The sequence below is a fragment of the Boleophthalmus pectinirostris genome, unplaced genomic scaffold (genome assembly GCF_026225935.1).
Source record: "Boleophthalmus pectinirostris isolate CB_2022bp ecotype Guang Dong unplaced genomic scaffold, ASM2622593v1 HiC_scaffold_21, whole genome shotgun sequence".
Classification (NCBI taxonomy): Eukaryota; Metazoa; Chordata; class Actinopteri; order Gobiiformes; family Gobiidae; genus Boleophthalmus; species Boleophthalmus pectinirostris.
Window position 1 is genome coordinate 6,072,700 of NW_026571175.1, and position 27,784 is coordinate 6,100,483.

Sequence of the window (27,784 nt, forward strand, 5' to 3'; positions counted from 1 at the left end):
TCGAGAAGGCCGACAGAAGAGGGGTCACAACAAATGCAAACGCCGCAACAAATACAAATGCGACAATACAACAAAAAGTCACAACAAACCAAAAAAAGCCACAACGGAAATGACCGCGGGACTCTATTTTAATACAAATGCCGCAACACATTAAAAAGCCACAACACATTAAAACTACAACGTGAAAAGTAAAGGAATGGAGAAGTTGGAAAAGTAAGTAAAAGTAATTTATTGTTTTATCATTGCTCATTTCACGTTGTAGTTCTTCTTCTTCACTTGCCGCTTGATCGGTCTGTTGGAAAATAGAGTCCCGCAGTCACTTCCGTTGTGGCTTTTTAATGTGTTGTGGCTTTTGCGTTTGTGTTGTGGCGTTTGTATTGTATTGTATTGTATTGTATTTGTCCTGCGGTCATTTCCGTTGTGGCTTTTTTTGGTGTGTTGTGGCTTTTTGTCGTGTTGTCGCATTTGTATTTGTTGCGGTGTTTGCGTTTGTTGTGACTCCTCTCGGCTTCCGTACTTCTGCCTTCTGCCTGCAGCATCTCAAATGTCCATAGCGAGGTCCTTAGAGTGGGGTCAGGTTGTGTGCAGGGGGGGTCGGTTGTGTATACTGAAGGAACTGCAGTAACAAAACTCTAATATGAATGAAGATCACATGTGCCCTTGTTCAGAAGATCGAGGGTCTACAGATAATCGCGCGTTGCATGCTGGGAATTATTTTGGTCAGCGGCAAGAAAAACTAATTCAACATGACGGACAGAGCGAGAAAGCACGTAAAGGGTATTGATCCCGGTTATTTATCCACTCTAACGGCAGAGGACCCAAGACCAGAAATTGGTCATAAGCATCGACGGACGCCAAATTACCCTTTTCAACCCCGACAAAAGGTGGACCAAACCAAATTTCTGGTCAGAATTGTCAACTACCTGGCTAAATATTCACTTCGGCGATGTCCACAGTTACTTGGTGGAAACTCCTGGGCCATTCACAGCAGAAAAGATGAAAACCTCCAAGAGTCTCGATGTGTTGTTGAACTTGTTGGAGTCGACAGTTTGCTAGGATCTTCTACGTTTGCTCTGCGAATGTTTGAAAGTCATTTAATTCACCGTTAGTGGTTCTTTTCACTCAGAATCTGAAAAAGACATTTTCCTTCTTCCGTGCTTCTATTTGTGCATCCGATAATGCAGCAGGAATTGACCATTATCGGGGAGAAATACACGAGGTTACACACTGTGTTTGACCTCTATTGTGTTTCTTGCCTCCGACCAAAATATTTCCCAGCATGCAACGTGGGCTTTTAATAACAATGACGTCAGCTGAAACTCGCCTATTCATCTGTAGGAGCTGGAATTGCACAGCCAACCTGTAGGTCAGTGGTTCTGACCGCTCTACCAATGATGTTTAGAGTGTTAAGAGCTGGATTCAAACCACCAACCTTCGGATCACAAACACTCCACCAACCAAGCTACTGTCATCTTCATATGTAAATGAATATTTTCTATATTTTCTATATTAATATGTTGTCTGTGCAGGAAACTTACTTATTTTGATACTGAAAAGACTACTTTGTGTACGATTATAGTTTTCAGATTTTTAAATGTTTTTTATTAATATTAACACATTTAAGACATTCAGAGATGCAGTGCACATGTGATTACTTGGTGACTGAAGAGGCCATTGGTGCAGAATAGCAACCACATTCAAGTCAGTCTGCCCTAATACCAGCCTAATACTGCTACAGCTGCTGAAGTCATTTGTGATTTGTGCAACACGCTCAGTTAAACGATCTTGATCTTGAGCATGTAAGGTTATGTAACTTAGCCAATCTCATTTGGTGTGTAGTGAAGTGCACAATACTTTGCAGCTGATGTCATCAACATTCCCGATGGGGGGTGAAGCTAACTTAAGGCTCTGCTCTGTCTGAAGCTCTCTTACTCAGTTTAGGTTTATTTTAACACAGTCTGACCAGAAAGAACTTGCTGTAACTACAACAAGTGAGCTGCTTTGTGCTGTTAAACAAGTCTCACTCAAATAACATTACAGTCACAAACTTTTATGACAGTGTTTGTTAATGTGTGTATCGTGTCCAGTGTTGGGGAGTAACAGATTACATGTACCGGAGTTATGTAATCAGAGTACAAATTATGAGTAACTGTATTCGATTACAGTTACTGTTTCAGTGAGTGGTAATTGGATTACAGTTAATTTGTTGAAATAAATGGATTACACGGCGGTATTTTCCTGTTTTCACATTTTGGGCTATATTTTTTGTTTGGTAATTCCACTCATTGGTCCATACCAGAGCTAAACCAGGTCCATACCAGGTCCAAACCAGGACTAAACCAGGTCCAAACCAGGACTAAATCAGGTCCAAACCAGGTCTAAACCAGGACTAAACCAGGTCCAAATCAGGACTAAATCAGGTCCAAACCAGGACTAAACCAGGTCCAAACCAGGACTAAATCAGGTCCAAACCAGGTCTAAACCAGGACTAAACCGGGTCTAAACCAGGCCTAAACCTGGTCTAAACCAGGTCTAAAACCAGGTCTAAACTAGGTCTGAACTAGGACTAAACCAGGTTTAAACCAGGTCTAAACCAGGTCTAAAACCAGGTCTAAACTAGGTCTGAAGTAGGACTAAACCAGGTTTAAACCAGGTCTAAACCAGATCTAAACCAGGACTAAACCAAGACTAAACCAGGGCTAAACCAGGACTGAAACCAGGTCTAAACCAGGACTGAAAACCAGGTCTAAACCAGGTCCAAACCAGGATTAAACCAGGTCCAAACCAGGACTAAATCAGGTCCAAACCAGGTCAAAACCAGGACTAAAACCAGGTCTAAACTAGGTCTAAACTAGGACTAAACCAGTTCTAAACCAGGTCTAAACTAGGTCTAAACCAGGTGTAAACCAGATCTAAACCAGGACTAAACCAAGACTAAACCAGGGCTAAACCAGGTCCAAACCAGGACTAAACCAGGTCCAAACTATGTCTCAAATAGAATTTAACAGGACTAAACCATTCTGTGTGGACGTGTCTCCTCGTCTTCTGTCAATAATATTTTTTATTTGATGAAGTAATGTCTGGGATTTTGATTTTCTTTTATCAGACAAAACTTCTTATGTTACATTTTCCTTGTCTTTGCTTCTCAACCAAGTAATCCAAAGTATTCAGATTACGTTACTCACTTTAAGTAATTTAAGGGAGTACGTTACAAACTACATTTTGGGGTATGTAATCTGTAATCTGTAGGGGAATACATTTTAAAAGTAACCTTCCCAACACTGATTGATGAACATTCCACCATACACATACATCTAGAATCCCCCTCAGCATGATATCACTGCTAAGTATCAACCCTCTGGCCCTGGTGTAGTCCTGTTAATACTGTACACCCCTTTACACACCGGGTCTGTAACCCCACTCCCCCTTTCCCCTTTCCACCTGTCCCCCTCTTCCCCCTTGTCGTCCTCCTCCTCCTCTTCCTCCCCTCCTCGCTCGGCACCCCGATGCACAAAAAGCAGGTCAGCGGCTCGTTAATCTCATTGTTGTGAAGTTTGTGGAATGGGCGGTGGGGCAGACGCACGTGCTAAAGAGTGAAAAAATAAAAACGCTGGGGTCTAATTTAAACCCGGGTGAGTTTGGGGCTGCGGGGGAGGGGGTCAGACTAAACAGGAGCTGGCTATAACTCCTAAACTTTCTCCGGACGGGACTTATTTTTGGATCTGGAGATAGAAGAGACTTGGAGACGCTGCAGGAGGCTCCCGTAGTGGTCTATTTCTTTTACTTTAGTTTTGGCTGTAAAAATAGGAGCAGTATAAGGAGTACACGCAGTTTTGAAGGACTAAGGACTGGCTTTAAGGTAAATCAGTATTAATATATATGTGAAATTTCTGCTGATATGGATTTTATAGAGCCCAAAATTACCCTGCAAAAAAAAAAAAAAAAAAAAAAAAAAGTTGTTTTATTCATGTATTTGATATCGACATAGAAAATGACATTGCATGCATGAAGTTTCAAGTGCAAATTTTGTAGGGCATTTCAAAAGGACATTGCACTAACTTCATATTAGTTAAACTGCCTATATGTTTTGACAAATTCCACTTTTGTTTAATTATCAAAACTGATTTAATTGGCTGTATTTTAATATATAAAACAAAGCTATTTTAATGACATAACTTGACTGTCAAGCCTGATTAACAGCTGACATTGCACACACATCTGAGGCTTCACACTTAGACATATAGACGACCAAAATTAGGACTAAACTAACACTAGTAGTACGGAAAAACTACTTAAGTAAAAGGATTAAAGTATCTGTCTAAAAAGGTACTTAAAAAGTAGAAAGTTAAAGCATTTTGTGCAGATTTGGAGGCCTAATAAAGCTTCAAGTGCAGTGATTTTGTTGCAGATTTGTGCAGAAAATATTTGTATATTTATATTTTTGTTTTCTCTGACTATGAATATGTTAAAAATAAACCTTCAACCTTTGTAGCAAGTCACAAACAGTTCAAAAATGTAGTGGAGTAGAAAGTACCTGCTCTCAGATGCAGTGAAGTAAAACTGAAAAGCATTGACTTCAAAATGTACTTGTACAGATTCCTAAAATGTATACTTAAACGCAATACTTTATACATTAACTTTGTGACGCTCCACCACTGAAGCTGAAACTAAACCAGGACTAGACCATCCAAAGTCTCAACCAGGCCTAAACTGGGTCCAGGCCAAACGAATAGGGTGTAATACCTGCACATGAATACAAATGTTTACCTTAAGAAACCAAAAGATGGGGCGGTGTATAAGTGTTCTACTATGTTGCTATATGGTGTGGGGTCAGATTCCTGGAGTGTATTGCTCATATAGCAGAGGGAGAGGGTTGGTTTACTCACAGTGAGATGATCTGTGCACACTTCTGCACACTCAGCATCAGACCAGCCTCATGGGGATCGAGGAAGACGCAAGATTAAGAATGGACGCTAATATTATGTAACATCTAAAACTGTACTGCTAATACGGCTGGTAATCATATTTGAGTTAAAACAGACTAAAATAAAGGCATGTTTTTTGTTTTTTTTAATTTTCATTTGGTTGTTTTAATTGTACTGAAAAATGTACAAAAACATGCGTTCTTTATTCATTTGTGTGTCACTCTGAATTGAGTTCTACACATCATCAATCTGGAATCATTCTCTCTCTGGAAGATCATCATGATGATTGTTTGAATCTGAATGGTCGAAGCATCACAACAGTGGAACAAGATGAAAAATTTAACTTTAGTTACATACAGTTGAGAGAAAAGCACAGACATCTTCCTTGTCCACAAATGCACAAAGTTCTTACCTTCTGAACATTTTTCACAAACTAAGATGCTAAAACAGACTAAAGTCTGTCGACTTCCTGTTCACAAACCTCAATGCTGCGACTTGTTCCTGGTTGCCCACCCGATTAACTATACAGCAGGAGTCTCTCAAAGTGGATTCTTGATTCTTTGTGAGCTCACATATATTGGGAGAATTCATCTTGCTGTGCACATTACAGCATAAAACAGATGTGTCTCCATGGAGAATGTTCTGAAGTATGTATCTTTATATACGTAAGTGCTGCTTTAATACTTAAAGTTGGTTGTAATGTTTCTAATAGGGTCCATCACCTCCTTGTCTCCATGGAGCTTTGCTTTACATGGAATGTTCCACAATATTACCCTTACACAGACAGATGGATCAGACTCATGATGTTCACAAACTCACAAGAATCCATCTTGGCCCCGCTGGTGTGATAGGGCCCAACAGGTGGTGGTGACCAATCACGTCACATCATTGAGGTGGAAGAGCGCCCAAACAAATCAAAACAAACATGGCGACACCGATGGACGTACTTCAGTCTATTTTAGCCACAGTACAAACTATTAATTTGTGAAAAACATGCAGAAGGTAAGTGTTAAAGAAAATAAGTGTTTTCCTAATGAGTCCTAGAGTTGTACAGAGAGACAGAGACTCTGAATGTCTGAGGCAGGAGAAGTTTATTTACCCTCAGTCCAGGACCCAGTGAACTTGAATACTCAACAGTGTGTGTTAGTATTGTCTCTTCAAGCCTGACTATGCTTCCACACACGGAGGTTTAAACAGAAGATAAGAAGGACGGCCCGGAGACAAGCTGGCCGAGATAAAATGAGAAGAGAGTTCTGTGAGATGAGCAGACCAAGGAAACTGATAATGTTAAAGAAGAGCAATATCTGTAATAGTTGGATGAGACCAGAACTAACCACAGAGAAATGTCAACAGTGAACTGGAGGTGTCCTTGCTGACACCATGCAGAGGACATAAAACAACAGTAAACACTTTGTGCATTTGTGGACAGGGAAGATGTCTGTGCTTTTCTCTCATCTGGATGTAGCAAAAGTTTGATTCAGTTTGGTCCACTGCTGTGGCATTTCAACCAATCAGATTCAAATATCCACTGACTCCACTGAATGTCTGATGCAGACCAGAGAGTGGATTTGCACACACGCAGTAATAGTTCAAAAGGTGGTTAATGCTGCTCGATGGTGATGTAATAATTCAAGGCGTTGCACATATGTGGTTATTACCATTTGCTAAACGTCTTTACATCTCTTTCCCCATTTCATGCTGCAGATGTCTGATAAATCTGTCCAGAAAAAAGGGGTTAAAGGTCCAATAATACACAAAATTGACTCTTGTGAGCATGTTATAATATTGCAACTCCATCACAAACAGACCTGGAGTTGTCTTTTGTTTCATTCTCACATGTTTTGAGTAATACTGCATTATTACTCTGTCTTCATCTCCAAAGCTCAAAATGCTCTGTTCCACCTTGTGATGTCATGAAGTGGTAGTTTTCAAGTGAACAGCTCCTTTTGCCTTTAGTTCAGTAGAGATCGGCAATTCCAGGGCTGAAATTATTCCATGATTCTAGTGAAGGTGTATGGAGTTTAAAAACACAGTGAAGCTCTTCCTGTATTACCACATGACATCACATTTCTGCTTGAGAGAAGAACTCAGTCTAAACATGCAGGCTTTGTGCGTTAAACATGTGACAAAAAACACAACACCGATATGTTTTTAATGAAACTACTTTATAACAGATCAAAAATAGTGTCATATGGGCCTATTAATGTGTAGTACTTTGGTCAGTATTTCACAGTATTTCAGTGAGTATATTGTTGTTCAAGTCCTGTATGTCAAATAGTGTTAATCTAATTCTCTGTTTGTATTTTCACAAGTATTCGACGCGTACCTTCCAGAGTGAGGCACAACTAACCCTTTTAGCCCACTGAAATCCATATGGCTTTAGCCATGTTACCTGTTGACGTGTTTTCTAAGTGCTGTTAACCCAGCGGTAGTGAGAGAGGAGTGAGAGTGCACTTCTACTTGTGTGTGAGGCTCTGACAGCTCAGTCGTGGTTCAGGGCTCTTGTCATCACATTGTTTCATTTGGAGCACAGGGACAGCTGCTCATTCAGACACTCCACACTCCAGACCAGGCCAGAGCGCCATGACCCAAGAGTGTCCCATAGACTCTATTCACAAGTGGACTAAGAGAGTGTGACGTCATCCATAATGTTTGGCTCCAGTCAAATGAAGCTCAGTTATAGAGTGAATTCCCATATTTGGAGCAGAAATTTCTTAATGACAAAATGGTGAAATAAAAACTCCAGCATCTGTCGTGTCTTAATATTTCAAATCATATATATGTTCTAACACCTTCTTTTCCTCCTCAGGTTCTTCATGATCACCGGATGAACTTGGATTTCCAATTATATTTTCGACAATTTTCACCGGTTTGAATCATGACGCATTTCTCAAACTCTCTGTCATCCAAACCTCCATTTGTCCTCTGGCCTTTCAGAGACTGTCCCTGAGGTTTTCAACCAAACACCATCCACTGTCATGAACTTTTGAGTTTTCCTTTCAGCTCGGACATTTATTGTTTTTTTAAATCTTTGACTTTGACCATTGACTTAGGACTAAACTGAAGACATCTGCTGGAGGTTTTGTTGGATCATGTGGTCGACGTTCTTCGTGACAGATGAGGAGGGGAGGCCCGTGGGGGGTCCTGGGGGGTGGGGGGTCCAGGTGGGGGGGATGCCCTTGGCGGGGGGTCCGGCTCAGGGGCCTGTGGGTCTGAACAGTCTGATGAGTGGACGCAGTACTTTCGGAGGAGGAAATAAGAGACGAAGGACGGCCTCTGGAACACAGGCCATGAGCGAGGCCCAGGAAGGGAAGGTGAGAGGGACAATGAGAATGTTAAAGTGGAACTAAACACTTAAACTCTGCCCACACATTTCAAATAGAGCTGCTAAACTGAAAATTACCACTACATGACATCACATGGTGGAACAGAGTTAATGAATTACTTAATGCAAAATCTGTTTCTATTTGCAGATTAAGTTGGCGTTCTTCGTTGCCATTGTGGGCGTGGTGCTGACGGTTCTCGGTGTTGGGACGGAGTTCTGGGTGGAACTATCTCCTCCGAAGCATTTTTACAACAACCAGGTACAAAAACAGACATATACGTGCTGTCGGGGTGTTTCTCAAACTGTGGGACATGTGCTGACTGCTGCCTTCGGTTCGGACTCTGAATTTGTTTTAGAATACACTGTGGTTACCTCCTAGCCAGACTGGCGCCATCTAGTGCCTCCACTCAATTTAATTTCTCTCCAGCAGCTAGGTCAGAAATCCAAACCCACTAAACGGTTCACAAAAAACCCCGGAAGTGCAAGTTCGGGCACCAGACAATCAGCGAAGAGTCATATGTTCACTGTTGTCAACGATTCCCGAGATCGAGGATTTAAAGCCGGAACAGAAAGAAAGTTTGGTGAATTTTATCAAGGGGAAAGACGTTATTGCTCTTCTTCCTATGGGATTTGGGAAAAGCTTGACATAGCATTACATTCGTGACTACCAAATAGCAGTGATTGGTTAAATGATAAAAAGTACCCGCCTACCGTCAAGTGAACAAATTGTAACACTGCGAAGTCAGACAGTTTCTGTGACGTGAAACTGGTGATGAATCAGGCTAGTCACCTCTTGGTTTGGTCCTGGTTTTTGCCCAGATTTGATTCAATCCTGTTCTGGTCCTGGTTTAGTCCTGGTCTAGTCTTGGTTTACTTTAGTCCCAATTTTGATGTGGTGATTGTGCAAGTGTGAATGTGCCCTTATGTTCAAGGTTCAAGGTTCTTTATTTGTCATTCAAGGATGTGAGAAACACATAAAAGAATGACATTTGTTCCTCAAGGTCCAGTGATTAAAAGAGATAAGAACAATGATAAATAAGCAAGATTAAATAGTACTTTAAGAGCATTTAGCAGTTCCAATAGACATGTACAAGTAAAACGTCCAGCCTAAGCAGGAAGTCGGAGTGCACTGTTTAAAAGTGTGCAAGAAACTGGAGCTCAGCTGAGACGTTGTGGCTATGATGCTGCTCAGTCTCTGCACAGAGAAGGACAAACAGGTGGTGGTAGGGGAGCGAGGGGTCCACCATGATCCTGGAGGTTCGTCTCCTGCGGGGTTCCTCATAAATGTCACTGATGAGTGTGAAATCACATCCAGTGATCTTCTCCACTTCTCCGATCTGACCACACGCTGAAGAGCTTTCCTGTCCTGTCCTGAGCAGTGGTTATCCCACACTGTGACGGACTGGATCAGCACACTCTCCACCCCACATCTATAAAAAAGAGACGAGGGTTTGGAAGCCTGGTCCAGCAGCCTTGAGCCTCCTCAAAAAGTCCAGGCACTGGTTCGACTTCTTCACAATGTTGCTGCATTAGTGGAGCAGGTTAGGCTGTCAGTGTGTCCATGATGCAGAGGGGGGCAGTGAGCAGCTGTTCTTCCTAAAGTCCACTATCAACTCCTTTGATTTGAAAGGATTAAGGCAGAGGTTGTTATGTCTGCACCAGGTCTCCAGCAGCTGTACCTCCTGTCTGTACGCTTGCTCGTTGTTTTGTAAGATTAAACCTACAACATCAGTGTCATTTGCAAATTTAACAACCTGACAGGTCAGGTGGCAGGCCGAACTGTTTTATGTTAGCAGAGTATACAGCAGGGAACCGGTGTTGAGAGCGGTTGGTGAGGAGAAGCAGCTGTTAACAGTCTGCTCCCAGTTACAGTATTTTCCGGACTATAAATCACTCTGGAGTTTAAGAAGGAGAAAAAAACATATATAAGTCACACAGGACTATAAATCGCACGTTTTGGGGAAATGCATTTTATAAAATCAGAGACCAGGAACCGACATTTCATCTTGAAAGGCAAGTTCTAGTAATAACAACAGAACAGAGAACAACAGACTCTATAGGAGTTAATATTTTAATGTAACATATACAACAGTTATTCAGATAATTATAGCATAAACACCAGAACATAAGTTTACCAAACTCACGATCTCACTCCAAATCATTAAATCCACTGAATTCTTCATCCTCGGTGTCACTTCCTCCGGAGATTAACCATAGATCCATGAGGTAAACAATGCGTCGCTTCCTCTTCTGTGTCGCTGTCGTCAAACTCAGCATCAGTTCCAGTTAGAATTATTCTGGTCTTTCTGAATCCTGACAGGATGGTTTCGGTATCACTGAAGTTCAGGCTTTTTCGATTCATCCAGTGAGTTCCAGGAAAGTTGCATGGTGCACCCGCCTGGTTCCCGTGAAGCTGTGTTCTCCATCCTCACTTTCCGCTAGTCCCTCACAAGTTTCTCACTCACTCCAAACTTTCTTTCTGCTGCTTGATTACTGTTTTTGTCTGAATGTTTCACTATTTGCAGCGAGACAGCGGCTATTTCTACAGGAGACATGCACAATTGAGTGTGAAGTGACAGTGGTACAGGAGTAAAAGGAGTACTAGATACTGACACACAAGCCTACAGCGTCCTCTCGCAGCTGTCAGTCTGAAATTTGAATATATAAGTCGCACCGGAGTATAAGTTGCAGGAAACACCCAAACCATGAAAAAAAGTGCAACTTATAGTCCAAAAAATATGGTAGTAGAAAGTCGAGCACCCAGTTACACAGTTGTATACCATATAGTCATAACATACACATACTTTTATACGAGTATAGTCCAGGTTTAGATGTAGGGATATGATCTTTGCTGGGGCTCGGTGAGAACCACTGCCCTATGGTTAATCTAAAATGTCTCACACTGTCTATTCTGGTGCTGTGATTCTCAAACTTTTCACGTTCAGAACCACAAGAAAATATTTAGCCCTCCATCCAACCCGATATAATCCACTTTATTTCTAGAGCACATTTCACAAACAAACAGTTTCCAAAGTGCTGCACAAATACAAAATAATAACAACAATAATAAAATGATAAAATGAACATTCAGATTTAATCATACTACTCTTAAAATAATAAAACCAGCAAAATTATAGAATTGCAATAAATAAATAAAGCCAATAAAATATATTAAAACAGAGGAGCACACAACTCAAGCAGTGTTAAAAGCCAGAGAGTAGAAGTGGGTTTTAAGACGAGACTTAAAACGCTCCACTGTGGGGGCTGTTGGCCAAGGCTACGTTTACACTGAAACAAATCACTGTATCACCGTATCAGAAACGATTTGTGTACAGACACGTTGTTTCTGTGTCCGCAAGCCTTCCCTGTTCACACAGCTTTGAGCACATTTGTTTACGTTTTACAGAAATGAAACTTGACACCACATGGCTCATTTGCATAAACTAAGCGCTCAAAAAACAGATCACTATTGTGCCGTGGTGTTGTTCAGCTTCTGTCGGATTAAAGGACATGACTCAGTGGATTATATGTGTTCTTTCTGTGACAGAGGGGTGTTCTGCTGATGGTGAGTCTGTTCTGTACTTCTATCGCGTTGGAGATGATTCATGCTAAACTTTTCAGAGATTATACGTCTGCAGGTCGTACACACAGACCGTATATATGAATGGACATATATTCTAGACTCTTAGCATATTGGCGGTGAATTACTTCACGGCGCATAGACCTACGTCAGCGTTTTCAGGCGTCCACACAGTGCCGGGTCAGATCTGTACTCAAATGAATTCATGGGAGCTGGCGGCACCAGATCGTTTTGTCTCTGGAGCCGTTTTCCATCGGATTAGTGCGGATGAACACTGCATCCACAACAAAAACAACTCGGATTTTGTACTTGTGTGGACGGGGCCTAATAAACTAATATTACTTGAACATGTGTGAATGAAACAAAACAAAATTCCAGGTAAGTTTTGATGAGAGAACAGCATCATAACATGACTCAAAAGACTCAATTTGGAGTAATATAGGATCTTTAACTATACTGTAGGGGAGGTGCACATACCACAAGCACACATACTCCCTTGTACATGTCCCACAGTTTGAGAAGCACAGTGTTGATCGCTCCTCTTGATGTGTGTGCTTGACATGTGTGTTGTAGACGTGTCTGACGGCTCACCTGGGCCTGTGGAAGGGCTGCACCAAGACCCTGTGGGTGGCAGACATCGACCCAGAGAGAGAGACCTGTGGACCGGCCGAGCTGCCCGGAGGTGACCCTTACATCCAGATATGATAATGAATAATGTTAATCTGGTCATGCACTGCTTCAAAATGTGGACAGAAATTGTATACAAGTACTGTAGTAAGAAGTGGTCCAAGACATGACTCAAGTAAAAGTATTTGGGGTAACTACTACTCAATAAGTAGTTAAAGTAATTGGAGCAACAAAACGTCAAAAGATAGACACAAAAATGAATGTTCAAATCATTTCATTTTATCAACATAATGATTTTGTCACTTTTAGACTTACTCACATTGGGAAGAGAAACCAAAACGTGTATTGAAGTAGGACTACTGTTACTTTGTCAAACTTATTACTCAAGAAGGAGTAAAAGTTTAAAATTCATGCCATGAATAGTGTGATCAGATATCCCACTTTAACCGGGCCAGCCCCAGTTTTGAGCCGTGTGTCCCCTGTCCCAGCAGATTTATCCAAAACCACTGATTTGTCCCTGTTTTACACAAGAAATGTTCCTACTGTCTGTATTTTTGACCAATTTAAAACCTGCCAACAGTAAAGAGAGGCATACATTGTCATTTGTTTAGGTAAAATACAGAAAAGCTGATTGAAAACGACAAAAACATAAAGAAAATGTAACTACTGACTCACATTAGTGCCGGGTGCAAAACAGTTTTTCTTAATTAGGCAGTTGTTTAAAAAAATTTATTATTACCAACCCAAACCAGGAATGTCCCAGTTTTTTATTTTGAAAATCTGGTCATGAATTTATGAGCAATTTTCACAACTCAACTCAAAGACCAGAACTCAGATTTGCCATCAACAACTAACATGTTAACACATACTTCCTGATAGTCGGACAATAAAAAGATTTAACATGTAGTGGACATGTTTTGACCTCAAGAGCGGCTTATGCAATATATGTGTACAGGGCCCATCTAACTGCTGATGTAACCCCTCTGTACTACTAAGAGAAGAGTCCTACAGCACGTACACAAACTACTTTAAACTCCTTTATGTGAGAGTTCCTCTGATGTGTCCACTGAGGGCTGTGGAGGTGAGACGTCTGACACGAACTGCTCCTCCAGGAACTGCTCATCTATTTTAATGCAACGGAATATGTCTATAAAAATAATCCACGCACCACAGGGACCGTGCCAGCGCTCATAAAGACAATATTAGGGTTTTAATAGGAAGACATGAGGCTTCAGGTTATGGTTTAAAAATATAATCGCTCTATGAAGAAATGGCAGAGCAAAGAACTGAAATATGTTCAAAGTGGACAAAATGGCTGCCATATAATTTGGAAATGTACCAAAATCTTCCGATTATAATTTTATACATACAAGATACTCTCTGCAACTTTATGGTGTAAGATCTGTTTACCTGTTTATCTCCATGGGGATGTCATTGCCCTGGAACGTTCCACTATATTGTAATTCTAGTTTTTATTCTTATATAAATTGTAAAACATGCATTCTGTCTGTGAGTAGGCTTGCCACACCACAGATTTGACTTGTAACACTGGACCATCCAGTCCCTTTTACATTCTGTTCAAAACAAAATATATAACTCTTTTTAAGTGATAGTTTGATGCTTTGAAAGATGATTCCGTGAAAATCCACACTATATCTCAGTCATTTATGTTCAGTTTAGTTCATCTTTATTTTGGACTCATGGTTGATTTTAAAAACAGACAAGGACAGTGACATTACAAAACAGTAAACATTTATGTTTTTAATCGACAACCATACCAGTGTCTCCACATGTTGGACTGGTATCTTATTGCACTGAATCTCATATTTATGAGAGACATTATTGTTTCATTGTCTGATTTGTTCAGCCTGCAAATAAACCTGTACATTAAAATTCTTAGTGCACTTTGCAAAGTGTTCACTCATGCAATAACAAACATCTTCCTCAAAAACACTGCAAAGTGTCACTGTAGACACCTTTTTGTGTCTTTTGTGGCTTTTTGTAATGAATCCAGAGGTGGGCTGTGTACAATGGTGTAAGAACCAAACTTATGCATTTGCCTGAGCATAGAGCAGGGGTGGGCAAACTACGGCCCGGGGGCCGTATGCAGCCCTTTAAGCCTTTTAATCTGTATTTTTCCTGCAATTCAGGAGTAATCAAAAGTAAGTTTCTCTTCTGTTATGTAAAAATGCATTTACATGTTACATGTCATTTCTGTTAAGGTGTACACATAAGTGGTGCAGGTGCACATACTTTCCCAATATAATGCACACCAGATCAAATATAACATGCACGCATACTGGCACACTATTCCGTCCTTGCCCTGGTCGTTGTTGACTTTTGGCACTGGGGACGCACACTGAAGAGAAGGAAGAGCGTGATGATGATAATATAATAAGGAGACCAGAAATTTCAGTGCTTTAAAATAGTAAAAAAAAAAGCTGTATTTTATTAATTTAGTTTTCAGTGTTTTAAGAGTAATTTCATTAAATAGTAAATACCATGAGACTTGAAAGTTTTGTAATGCTTTGTAATGATTTTCAATTGAAATTCAAGCTCATGTTTTCTACATATCCCATGTTATTTATTTTATTCTCTCCACTCCATCCATCTGCACCTGGTCTGGCCCTTCTGTCAAATTTTAGAACCCTTTGTGGCCCATAAGCCAAAAAGTTTGCCCACTCCTGGCATAGAGCATCCTACACTGTCTATACATCTATCATCACCATCTGCCGTGTCTGCACAGATGAAATGAGATGATGATACATGTATGTTGATTTTCCTCCGTTTAATGTGTAAGCAGCCACGTTTGGTTGTGAAGCGCATAGAGCATGTGTCTCTGATTGGTTAATTGCCCTGTCAATCACACCCTCTGAAATCAGGGAGACAGGACACGGCTCCAGATCCACTCGTCTTTGTAAAGTTTTGTCAAAGCGTGTGATTCTAACTGGTCTGGTAATTGCACTGAACTTGTGGGATCACCAGCTTGTCTAAACTGGAGAAAGGGAAGTTTATTAAAGAAAGAAAATAAGAAGTCTGGATGGATTTTTTTTTGGTTTTTCACCTTGATTTAATTCCTATAGTAGTACATTTATAACTGTGGAGTGACACTGGCTTAGGTAGTAAAAACCACATGGTGTACAATTCAACCTCAGCTTTAATACATACTGTTGTGTCCTTGGGCAACACATGTCAGCCATCTTGCCGGTATTATTTGTTGTGTGCGTGAAACAATAATTGGCGATGGTTAGAGAGCCAATTGCAGTTGCAGGACGGGGCAGGTGTGGCGACAGAAGGAGCTTCCAGCAGCCAAAGAATAACGCAGGCGCTTAGAGAACCGTGTCAAAACAAATTCAAATCTCCATCAGTATTATAAAACGAGCTAATGTCTAAATAACACTCGACTTCCCATCTGCCCCAGCTCTTGTTAACCATCCAATCCTGTCTGTTTGAATGTGGAATAGAAAGCGTTTGGATGCGTGGGCTAGAGAGCACAAGCTGGAAGTGTCTTTGATCACTTTAATAGAGACTGAAGAGTGTGAACGGATGACGGCGCAGTCTAATTACTGAACACATGAAGGGGCCGGGCACGGTCTAATTACTGGAACAGCTCTCCTTCAGGTTGTCTTTGAGGCCCCAGGAGGATTGTATTTGATGGAGAGTGAAAAGGAGAACAGAGAGATGCAGAGGCAGACTGAATGTCAATAAGACGATCCAGTGTGTTACTTATGCAATGTGCTGCTCAAATGATGCACTACGGGATATACGAGGTGAAGGCAATCAGATCATCTAAAAGTGGGCAGAAGGAGCTCATTTAATACAGACGCTTGCCACTGGAAATGTATCGATGTTGTTGATGTTGTGCACTTGGGCAAAACACCTCTTCAGCCATATGAATGTGACTGAAATTTAGGCAAACGTGAAAAAAAGGTTATTATAATATTGCAAGTGGAATTGTAGATACATACTGTACATATGGGATAAAACTCTGCACAGTTTCTTGATTTTACTTTAGAATTTAGACTAAGCTCGACGGGTCCACCCATGGGTCCAGATCACGCACACTGTCACGCTCACCACTGCCATAAAAAATCTGATAATAGCAATGCCAACATGACATATAAAGGCTTTGCACCGTCACATGTCCCCCATGGCAACGGTACCTATGCCGCCATGACACCGGGCACACTATGCCATTGGCTTCAGTAGCATCGGAGAAACATGGGCAGGTTTTGTTGTGTATTTGGTTGTTCTAGAAGCACTGAAAAGGATAAAATGATTAGTTTCTTCACTGTTCCTCTGTAAATTACTCATCAGGAGCTCAAACAAGGGAATTATCGAAAAAAGACGGGAATTATGGCTAGAAAACAAACTGCGAAGAGATTTCCTATGGTACCATCAAGACACACTCACGTCACTTTCATCAAGGTATTTGCTATTTAAATAGTTTCATTGCTTATTTAATGAGAGAAGCACATTTACTGAACTAAAATTAAAAAAGAAAACATTTGCAGTGTGAGTGGCAGTAGAAACTGTATCTTCCATCGCACATATAAACATGTCACACATCGTAGGACCCATGTTTTCTTTATTGTCTTGCTTATCCACAACTATATCTTCTAGAATTAATCGCTTTTTGTGAGCGGATCTTTCTAACGTTCGCGAGGATCTTTTCATGACCGATTCTTTCGAAGTTCGGCTCACAGACTCTTCGACTCGTGTGTCATGTTGATCATAGGAGCCCAGTGTGGGTTCGTTGAATTGTAAACTAGTGCGGGTTTTCCTGGATAAATGAATGAAATTTTAGTTCAGTAAATGTGCTTCTTTCAGTAAATAAGCTATGAAACAATTTAAATAGCAAATACCTTGATGAAACTTCAGGTGTCTTGATGGTACCATAGGAAATCTCTTTGCGGTTTATTTTTGCTAGCCATAATCCGTGTCTTTCTTTCGATAATTGCAGAGGAACAGTGAAGAAACGAAATGTTTTATCCCATTCAAAACGTCTAGAACCAAATACACAACAAAACCTGCCCATGTTTCTCCGATGCTACTGAAGTCAATGACATAGCGTACCCGGTGTCATGGCGGTGTAGTTACCGTTGCCATGGGGGACACGTGACGGTGCAAAGCCTCTATACCATATTTTTATAACTATGACTATAAGGCACACTTAAAATCCTTTAATTTTCTCAAAAATCGACAGTGCGCTTTATAATCCGGTGCGCCTTATGTATTAATTCTGGTAGTGCTGACTGACCTCGAATCGATTTTATGTGGTATACGGTGCTCAAAAATCTGTCCAAATGTTTAAGCACGACTTAAGCTACTAAACCACACCGCTTGATGGATTGTCGGAGCATTACTACATTACTACTGTAGTCAGGAACCTTGCGGATTAAAGGGCGAAGTATAGTTCTGTGTCGGCATTTATGACGTCTATGAAATGGTACAGAGAATATATGTCCATTCATATATATGGACTATATATGACCTGCAGACTTATCTCTGAAAAGTTCCCATGAACCATCTCTAACTTGATAGAAACACAGAACAGACTCACCATCAGCAGCCGACAGAAGCTGACCGCATCAGGGCACAAGGAGCGAGCTGATTTTTTCCAACACTTATAGTTTATGCAAATGAGCCGTGTAGTTTTAAGATTTGTTTCTGTAAAATATAAACAAATGTGCGCAAAACTGAATTAAACACATTATTACTCAATGTATATTTGAGTCCTCCTTGTAGGAAATAAAAAAAACAAATTTAAATGATCCACCCACATTCACATTCATAATACACATTGACCAAGACAGGGAGACAACACCGGATGAGTTACGCCACAATCTCCTAATGGATTGTGGACGCCTGGGCTAAGGATCAGTCTCAAGTGTCGTCTGTTTCGCTTAATGCACCTTATAATCCAGTGCAATTTATAGTCCGAAAAATACAATATATATGTAATCAGAGGAAACTCAACAGAACAGCCAGACCAATCACTTTCAGATTAAATGAACACAGTTCAGTCAAAGAGCAAATATGTCCCCAAATGTCACAACCTATCTGAATTCTCAAATGCTACCTTTTTAGAATTACCTTTTGCAAAGAACAATTCTAATGCATGTGCACATATGAAAGTTATTTATCAATGGAAAGCATCAAATCACCTGAATCCATCAACTCCATATGAGTTTGTCTGGCCCTATCTGTAACCAAACTAGAAGTCAAAAGGTGCAGCCAAAATAGGTGAAAGATGTTATTATAATTTTTAAGAACGAGTTTGCCCTTTGCTGTTTTTCCCTTAAAAGTAGTTTCCCCAGACTTAAAACTTAAAATGTTTTGGCTAAACCGAGCATATAAACTTGAGGTACTCTGATGTTGTTTTCAGTTTGTGCCCGTCCCAGCCCCCTGTGGTCCCACCCCCCTGTTACCTGCTGGCAGCCAAAAAATTTAAACTTAATTTTTGATATAAAAAACACATTTAAAAAGCCTGTGAGCAAGTCGAGCTATTTAGTAATTTGATTTTGAACTAAGTGAAAAATTGTTGACTAATGTGACTAAAATGTTAGAGAGAACATAGATCGATACTTCCACCAGAGGGATTTGTTTAACAGTAAAAATCTGCTCAGTTGTGGTAGTTCCAATTATGTATTCATGTCTAACTTGAGTAACAGAGCTTCAAACGGAGTAGTGCCTTTAGTTAGCATCACACCCCCAGGGAATGTTAATGACATCAGCTTAGGATGACCAGACTTTCAAAATAAAATCATCTTTTTTTTTTTTGGTGGTTAGTAATCATAAAATTGTGAAAAGGGTGCATAATTAAGGAAAATTATTCTGCTGAGACCATTCATGATGAACATGTGAGTCAGTATAGACACATAGTCTTTGTGTTTTGGTCATTTTTAAGCAGCTTTTCTGTATTTTACCTCAACAAATGACAATTTATGCCTCTTTACTTTTTGCAGGTATCAAATTGGTCTAAAATAGAGACGCCTGGAACATTTTTGTATAAAACTGAGACAAATTAATGGTTCTGGATAAATCTGCTGTTACAGGGGACACAGGGCTTAAAACTGGGACTGTCCTGAGTAAATTGGAACGTCTGGTCTGATTGTCTCGGGTAAATGAGGACATCTGGTCGCTCTACATCACCTGCAAATTATCAATCCATTTGTCAGAAGAATCTTTTTAAGTTCAGTAGGTCTGTCAATCCATTATATCGATTTTGAATTCAGCGCATTATATACAGTAACAACACTACCTGTCACCATGGAGATGTTATTGGTTTGTCTAGAATGTTCCACAGCATGGCATTACACTCATCTATCTCCATAGAGACAAGCTTTTGACCACACCAGAATTCCCGTTTTTTCTGAGCAATAAAAACACCTGCAACATAATTACACAACATCACCAAGGAGACAAGCAGGAGAAACAACAGTCCAAACCATCACCAGAAAAGTTACATAGTGCAGCTTTAACCAATGCAATTTTTGCGTGTCTCAAAACCTAATGATTAATTCTTTTGTTTTTTCAGAGACAAACTGCACCTACTTCAAGTTCTTCACGACAGGAGAAACTGCAGTGATGTTTCAGAAAACTACGCACAAAAGTAAGTCTATTTGACCAAAATGGTACACAGTGGGGCTTTAAAGGTCCCATATTACGCAAAATGGGCTCTTGTGAGTTTTAAAGGTGCACTGTGTAACTTTTCTGGTGGGGGTCCATCATCTTCTTTTTTTCTTTTTTCTATGTTCATTAAAAAGCTCTACCTTACAGTCTATTTATTCAATTGCAAGTGGTTTTATAGCTCAAAAACACCTAGAAAAACAGACATTCTGACTGTGAGTGGGGTCGCCTCTCCACAGATCTGATCAGTAACTTGGCATGGTTTGGTCTCAATGGTGATAGAAAAGTTTAATGCTGTGAAATACTGTGAAATATTTCAGACAAATCAATAACATAATCCATGGAGAAAGGTATTTAATGGACCCTCCACCAGAAAAGTTACACAATGCATCTTTAAGCCATCTTATAATGTTGGCAAAGGAGAAATTCAATTTGTCAGCTGCACAAATGCTTATTTAGATTGAAAACATTTTGCAGTTTGGATGAGCTGTGTAACGTTTTCGACCTACACGTTTGTCCAGTTGACAAACTGAGTTTATCTTTGCCATGGATTCTACCTGGACGACTGAGGGATTCTACACTCATTATAATGTTGTTACCTTCTCAAAAACATACCTGGAGTTGTGTTTTGTTTCATTCATACGTTCAAGTAACCTTTTATTATTACTGCAAGGTGTCTCGGGTTCAAATCCTGGAAGAGCTCCCACTTTGTTATGTCCCTTATTGGATAAAGGACATTGTGACAAATAGGGCCTTTGTCTAGTGATGTGACGTTCCGTGTCGAGGCTTCGAAGCGTGAGTCGAGTAGGGAGGGGGCGTTTCCACGATGCGCGTATCGAGGCTTGCTTCATTTAGGGGAGGAGCTGAAAATGATGACGTCCGAAGCCTCGCTGCCCGGCTGTACCACGTGACTGATTCAGGAAATGGTTCGGATTTTGCTGCGATTTCCATTTTCATCATTTTCAAATAATCATTTTCCATACTGCCAGTACATAGATACACAGTACACTGCCATCACTACAATAAACATGTTTTGCATACTTCTTTATTTTGCTGACAGTTTTATTCACAGGCTTTCTGCAAAATGTCACACACTTCAAATTCATGTCAACTGATATTTTTGTGTCCAGTAGATGTCCTGCTAGAGCAAATGAAGCTTCAAGAAGCTTCGCGCTAGAGTGAACCAACTGGATGAAAGGCTTCAATGTGTCTTGAAGCTTCATTTGCCCATCACTAGCCTTTGTCCCCATTTTTTCACTTTATTTCATTTACATCTATCAAGTCAACTAAACAGCTAAATAATTACTATCCCGGGTTTGTTTTATTTAGTCTTTGTTTAGTTAAATTGATCACCATGTACACACTTACTTTAAATTCATTTTGTTTAACTTACCACCTTACCTGTGACTCCACATGGTCTGGAGACAAAAGAGGGGGTTTATAGGCTCAGGGGGAGGTGTTGGCCCAGACCATGTGGAGGGAAGCCTCAGTTTCGGTTCTTTTTGTTTAATGAAATTGGTTTGTAAGATTTTGGTTTCAGTGGTTCTAGTTTATTTGGAGCACTGTTTAATTTAAAGGGGGATTTAGGCCTCAGATATAAGAATCATATGTAGTATCGTATGTACACCAGGAAAACAGGGAAGTTACAATAATCTAACCTGTGAGTTGGTGCAAACCCAGGGGGAGGGACTTCCTTTCTGGGCATTATAAAAGTGGAAGCGGTTTAACCAGTCAGGAGATCACCATCAGTGCAGCCGGGTGCCTGTGGGGTATTTTCTTTTGTTCTGTTCGTTTCTGTTGCTTTTGCTTTAGTTAAGCACAGTTATTTTTGTAAATATGTATTTAATTTTGCCCTCAACTCGGTGGAGGATGCAATAAATATTTTTTGGTGAAGGTGCATTTTTTTCATCTGACTCCTACTTCGACCACTTGGGCCAGTTTCCCCACAGACATGATAAAACAATCACTGAGACGGAGTCAGAAGTAAGTTTGGTTAGTTTACTGTGTGAAGCCAAGCATTCACCAACTTTTGTTTCTCTACATCTTGTACACATCTTCAAAGCTCAAAAGGTCTGTTCCACCTTGTGATGCCTTGTAGTGGTAGTTTTAAAGTTAACAGCTACCTTTTATCTTTAATTCAATGCAGACTGGAAATACCAGAAAAACAAAACAAAATAAAAAACACTGTGGAGTACTTCCTGTATTACCACATGACATCACAAGGTGGAACAGAGAGTAGAACTCAGCCTAAATATTCAGGGTTTGTGCGATAAACATGTGTGAACGAAACAAACACAACTCCAGGTCTGTTTGTGATGAGGACACATTATATCATAGATCAGAAAACAGTATAATGGTCTCTTTCACAGCACACATTTAGCTTTGTGCAGTTAAACACTACATGAATATACGATGCTGTGATGTCCCTGTCTCTCTCTCTCTCTGTCTCTTTGTCCTCTGGCCTGGTTGTATTATGTGGCTGAGATCTATTCCACCCACGATGCGTTCAAGTGCGTCGGTGAAACAGCACATCCATCATGCATTAGGCTCTCAGAGGGGAAAGCATATATTAAAATGTCACTGTTAACAACTGGGACCGATCGCTCTACAAGACACGCACAGTAACAGCCACAGAAACGACTCAAGGCTCTGGAATATAATGGCAATCCATATTCTCCACACTGGATATAGCACTCTCGTCTACAGCTAGAAAGTGCCGTTCTCTGGTCGCCCGGGTCTGTGGAGTTTGCGAGTTCTCCCTGTGCCTGGGTCAATTTACAATAGACACTCTGGTTTTTACTATCAGCCCCGAACAGGCACCATACTCAGATCAAATCCTCCAGTTAAGGTACTCCTGACCAAGACTAACTCAAGACCAGGTTGTCCAGTGGGGTTGAAGAATGGGTCAAATGCAGAGTGTGATAACAGATCACTGGTAGAGTGGTCAGATGCACAGTTTAGCGGTGCGATTCCAGCTTCTACAGAGCAATGCTGCTCCACGAACTCGGGGTTCTCTCTCTCGATCGCAAGTACAAGATTAGTCCTGGTTCAGTCCTGGCTTAGTCTTTGTTTAGTCCTGGTTTAGACCCGGTCTGGTTGTGGTTTAGTCCTGGTTCAGTCCTGGGCACATGTGTTGTAGCCTCTGATTTATGTATGTCATTTTGAGTAAAAAAAACCCCAACAAATATCAAATATGACAGATTTTTCCTGGGACCTTTATGTTTGTACTGAAAGTGATATATACATTTACCTATGAATTAAAGGTAAATGCTGTCATTGTGTCCTCAGGCAAGACACTTAACCCACCTTTGAATGTGTGTGTGAATGTGTGTGTGAATGTGCGTGTGAATGTGTGATTGGTTCCATGAGCTCTGAGTGACCTGAAGGTGGCAAAGTGCTGTATAAAAATGCCATTGTAACTATTTACTGTTTTACCACCAGCCATGAGGAGTTGGAACAATCCTGAATCAGACCCAGGGACAGTTCACACTTATGGTCTAATAACAGTCAGTCCTTACCACAAATAACTCAAATTTGACCCGCAATATAATTATATTTGGCCCACGAGCTCATATCAAATGGCACATGCACCACTAATACTACTACTACTAGTACTAATACTACTACTTTGATGAACTTGTATCTAAGAAGAGAAGCCAAGTATTTGTATCTGCTTTGGAGCCATGTGAATCAGAGTAAATCACAGTCTAGCACAGTGAGCTGGGATCAATGTTTTCTTTATGATTTTTGACTGTTCATATTTGAAACATTTGATTTTCATTGAAGCAAGTTGTTATTTTTGACTGGTTGGTGGCTTCTGAAGAAAACAAAACAAAACAGAAAAACAAAATTTAAAAGAAGTTCAAAAACTACAGATAGGCTATAGAGAAATACAATTTTATTATTTTATATTATGCAGATGTTGTTGCAGATGTTGTTCAAAAGTTTTCAATAAATATTTAGTTTGATCCACGACTTAGTCCCAGTTTTTAATTTTGGCCTCTGTGAATTTGAGTTTGACACCCCTGTGTTAGTGTTAGTTTGAGACAGAAGGCAGAGACTTTGACATCGCTCTGTCAGAACTGAAGAAGCCTCTTTGATTGGCAGAGAAATGTATTCACTCTTCAAATCTCTTGTCCAGTTGACAGTTGATGAGTTTTCTTTTGCAATGGAAGCTAGAGTTGTTTCTGAGTGTATTTGACATGAATCCTCTTGTTTGTGTGCACAGACCTGAGCATGGCATCTGCCATGTTGGCCATGTTCAGCCTCTTCCTGATGGTGATGGGAGCCATCTGCATCACCATGGCCCTGAGCAAAGAAATCCTGTTCTTCCTCAAACCTGCGTCAGTCTGCTTCATCCTCTCAGGTCAGAATGCACACACACATGCACACACACACACATATGCACATACATATATATATATATATATATATATATATATATATATATATATATATATATATATATATATATATATATATATATATATATATATATATATATATATATACACAGACACATAATATTTAGCATAATATAGGACCTTTAAGCAATACAAGTTGAATCAGTAGAAGATAAATAAGTTGAACATATATCACACTGCAGGTAAAGCAGTAACATATCCAGAGGGACGAGCTTGGGGAAAGCAGGTGACAGATTTCTGACCTGGTTCATTTGAACTCCCTGTTCATTCTGGATCAATGGCTGAACCCAGAATTGTGAGACTGCCTCAAACTGAGAGTGGACTTTTGTAGCACAGACAAAAATAATCAGAAATATTTGGTTTGAAACATGGTCAGAGGAGACCTTTGAGAGCAGCTCTTGTTTGGAGGAGGTCAGGGGTTAACAGCACAGTAATGGAGTTTAATTGCTCTTGTCTGGGTCACAGAAGTGTTGTTTGAAAGCTCGCTCACAACAGTTGGTGGATGATGTTTGGTGAGTTTAAAAATAACTCTTTTAAATATATTTGTTGTGAGAGCTTAAAGGTACAGTATGCAACTTTCTGGAGGTGTAATGCCACCTGCATGACTGAATGGAAATAGAAAGTTAAAATCAAACTCAAGATTTAAGAGATTTTATTGTTATTGTCACAACAAAATTAGGTTTAGAGCATCAAACATTGCATAGTTTGGATGTAAAGTGCAATACACCAGGAGCAAAAGCTCATCCAATAAACCCAGAGTGTAAAGTAGAGATGTGATACTTTGTTTTTATGTTTATTGTTTGGAATCCAGAGCAACCAATGGCCGATAAGCTCAGCCAACCGATATATCGGTCTATCTCTAGTGTAAACATGAGCACAATAAAGACACTGAGTGCAGCTCATATGTAAGAGTGTGAGCAGCAGCAGACAGGGCATCAGGAGTAAAGTGCAGCACAGGGACATATAGTCAGATGTGTGGAGTTTAATGTCATTATGTAACCATTCTCCATGGAGAGAGATACTTTTACTTCCATACTGTGAAGGATAATAGCCAAAGGAACGTTTCCATGGAAACAAGGAGAAGGAATTTTTCAATCCAATAAACACAATCAAAACAACGACATTTTTCTTTTCTTTTCTTTTTTGTCTCTTTTTAGATAAAGTTCCATAGTGTGGTTTTAAAGAAAAGCAGTGAGGTGTGCAAAGGAAAGTAAAAGCTGGACTGCAGGTGTCAGTCGGCTTCACCAACTTTAACACTTTTAATTGCTTATTGTAGATGACACTTTGGCCATTAAAAGATGATTTTTGTCTTGAATTGTTAATTGCTATGGCAACTGTGTTAATATTCTATCACTCTAAAGCTACACAAATATAAAGGCAGTTGGCCATCAGAACTGTTCTGATGTTTTGATGATTGTTATTAGTTAATAAATGAATCATAGGTCATCCTAGTGATTTTTTCCCCCCAAAACTCAAATATTAACAATTAACTGCAGATTAAAGACTAACCAACTAATACATTAAGTAAAACGAAAACATAGATGATACGACATTTTTAGTGAAATGTTTTGTTTTGTATTGTACGTTATAGCAAGTATTGAAATTATTCTTGAAGGTCTTATATTATGCAAGATTGAGCTTTAAGTCACATTAGAATGTTGTTTCCTCATCAAAAACAGACCTGGAGTTGTGTTTTGTTTCATTCACACATGTTTGAGTAACACTTATGAGTGTGACTACGTCTCCAAAGCTCAAAATGTATGGAGTAAGAAAGTTTTCACAAATACTGAACCAGGACTAAACCAGGACGAAACTTAGACTTGAGAGAGAGAGAGAACCCCAAGCCTGTGGAGCAGGGTGTCCGCAATGTGCGATCGGGCGACGGCTGCAATTAACCCTGTGGGGTTCCGTGCCGGTCCTTTCGTCTGCAGTCATTCGACAGTCTACACAGGTGCACCTCTGGGCCTGTCCCTACACTGGTTTAGTCCTGGTTCAGTCCGTATGCGGTGTAAAAATCCAGCATCTCGATTGATGTTTCTTCTCCTCAGTAAATAATGCCAGTGAAGTGATCACGTATTTTTGACAGTAAAGTCGCGTCTGTGAATTCGTATTCATACTAAAGAAAGCGTAATTGTAAATTTTCATTTTGTGATTGTAATTCTTGATGTCGTAACCTTTCAATTCGTATTCTGATGGATAAATGACATACAAAACATTTTATGTACAACTGGACTCATTCAAGAATTTACAAATATTTATTTTATGCTCAACTACAGACAAATATACATGGATTTCATAAATATGCATGGATTTCTATTCTATGCACACAAATATTTTTGAAAGCTTTCCTACTCCATAAAAATGCTCTGTTCCACCGTGTGATGTCATGAAGTGGTAGTTTTAAACTATAGAGGTAATCCAGTAATTCCAGTGAAGGTGTATGAAGTTTAAAAACAGAGAGAAGAACTGTTTGAGAGAAGAACTTGTGCAGGGTTTGTGTGTTAAACATGAGTGAATGAAACAAAACACAATTGCAGATATGTTTGTGATAAAGAGACAATATTATAACATAGACCAGAAAATAACGTAATTTGTTCTCTTTATAAATGTAGGGGTAAAATGAATTTGATGTGGGCTGATCTGTTGCGCTCTTCTGTTGTGTCTTCAGGTGTGCTGGTGCTCCTGTCTCTGCTCGTCTTCCATCAGTCGGTTTTGGCGTTTCTGTCGAGCGACCACAGCGTGCCCCTTCACCACGAGCTCGCCTGGTCCGTGTCCTGTATCGGGTGTGCGGGGGCGGTGCTTATCGTGGGCGGAGTCCTGTTCCTGCTGCTCGCTCTGCCCTACAGTCCCTGGCAACGCTGCCTCCCCCACAAGAACCAAGCCGGCACCAGCAGCAGAAGCAGCGGCAGAGGGGGCACCTAGTGGAGAGAGGGAGCACTGCAGGTCAGGTCTGGAAGGTGAAAAGAGCTCAAGATTTCCCAATGACATCAAGTTGTTTCTGTGTAAGTGGAGCTGAGGAGAAATAGTGGGATTATTTTGTGAGATGTCATTGCTTTTGTCTGTCTTGATCCACAATTTGGCGTTAAACTTTGTCTCCATGGAAACAAGGAGGTGACAACATAAGGGAAAGTTTATAAGTAAAATCTGGGCAGTAGCAGCAGAAGCAGTAAGATTTAGTTTCTTCTTTTAGCGCTCCTATATTACACAAAATTAACTCTCGTGAGATTTTATCATGTAACAAGATGTATTTTCATATTTCCAGTAGAAAAAC

At 40.2% G+C, this 27,784-nt stretch overlaps 1 protein-coding gene across 1 annotated transcript; it reads left to right on the plus strand.

Annotated features, from left to right (window-relative positions):
• Positions 1–8,017: 8,017 nt before the first annotated feature.
• Positions 8,018–27,435, plus strand: LOC110174872 (voltage-dependent calcium channel gamma-6 subunit-like). The gene is made up of 6 exons (XM_020940983.2): positions 8,018–8,239; positions 8,399–8,509; positions 12,404–12,512; positions 19,998–20,072; positions 24,318–24,455; positions 27,182–27,435. Exons 1-6 carry the CDS (start codon positions 8,018–8,020, stop codon positions 27,433–27,435), a joined length of 909 nt encoding a protein of 302 aa, XP_020796642.2.
• The last annotated feature ends 349 nt before the right edge of the window (positions 27,436–27,784 follow it).

Excerpts from the sequence above, each read along its gene's own strand:
- LOC110174872 (XM_020940983.2), top strand. The coding sequence starts at position 8,018 with ATGTGGTCGACGTTCTTCGTGACAGATGAGGAGGGGAGGCCCGTGGGG. Across the intron at positions 8,240-8,398 it reads GCGAGGCCCAGGAAGGGAAG|ATTAAGTTGGCGTTCTTCGT; the intron begins GTGAGAGGGACA and ends TTCTATTTGCAG. Across the intron at positions 20,073-24,317 it reads TCAGAAAACTACGCACAAAA|ACCTGAGCATGGCATCTGCC; the intron begins GTAAGTCTATTT and ends TTGTGTGCACAG.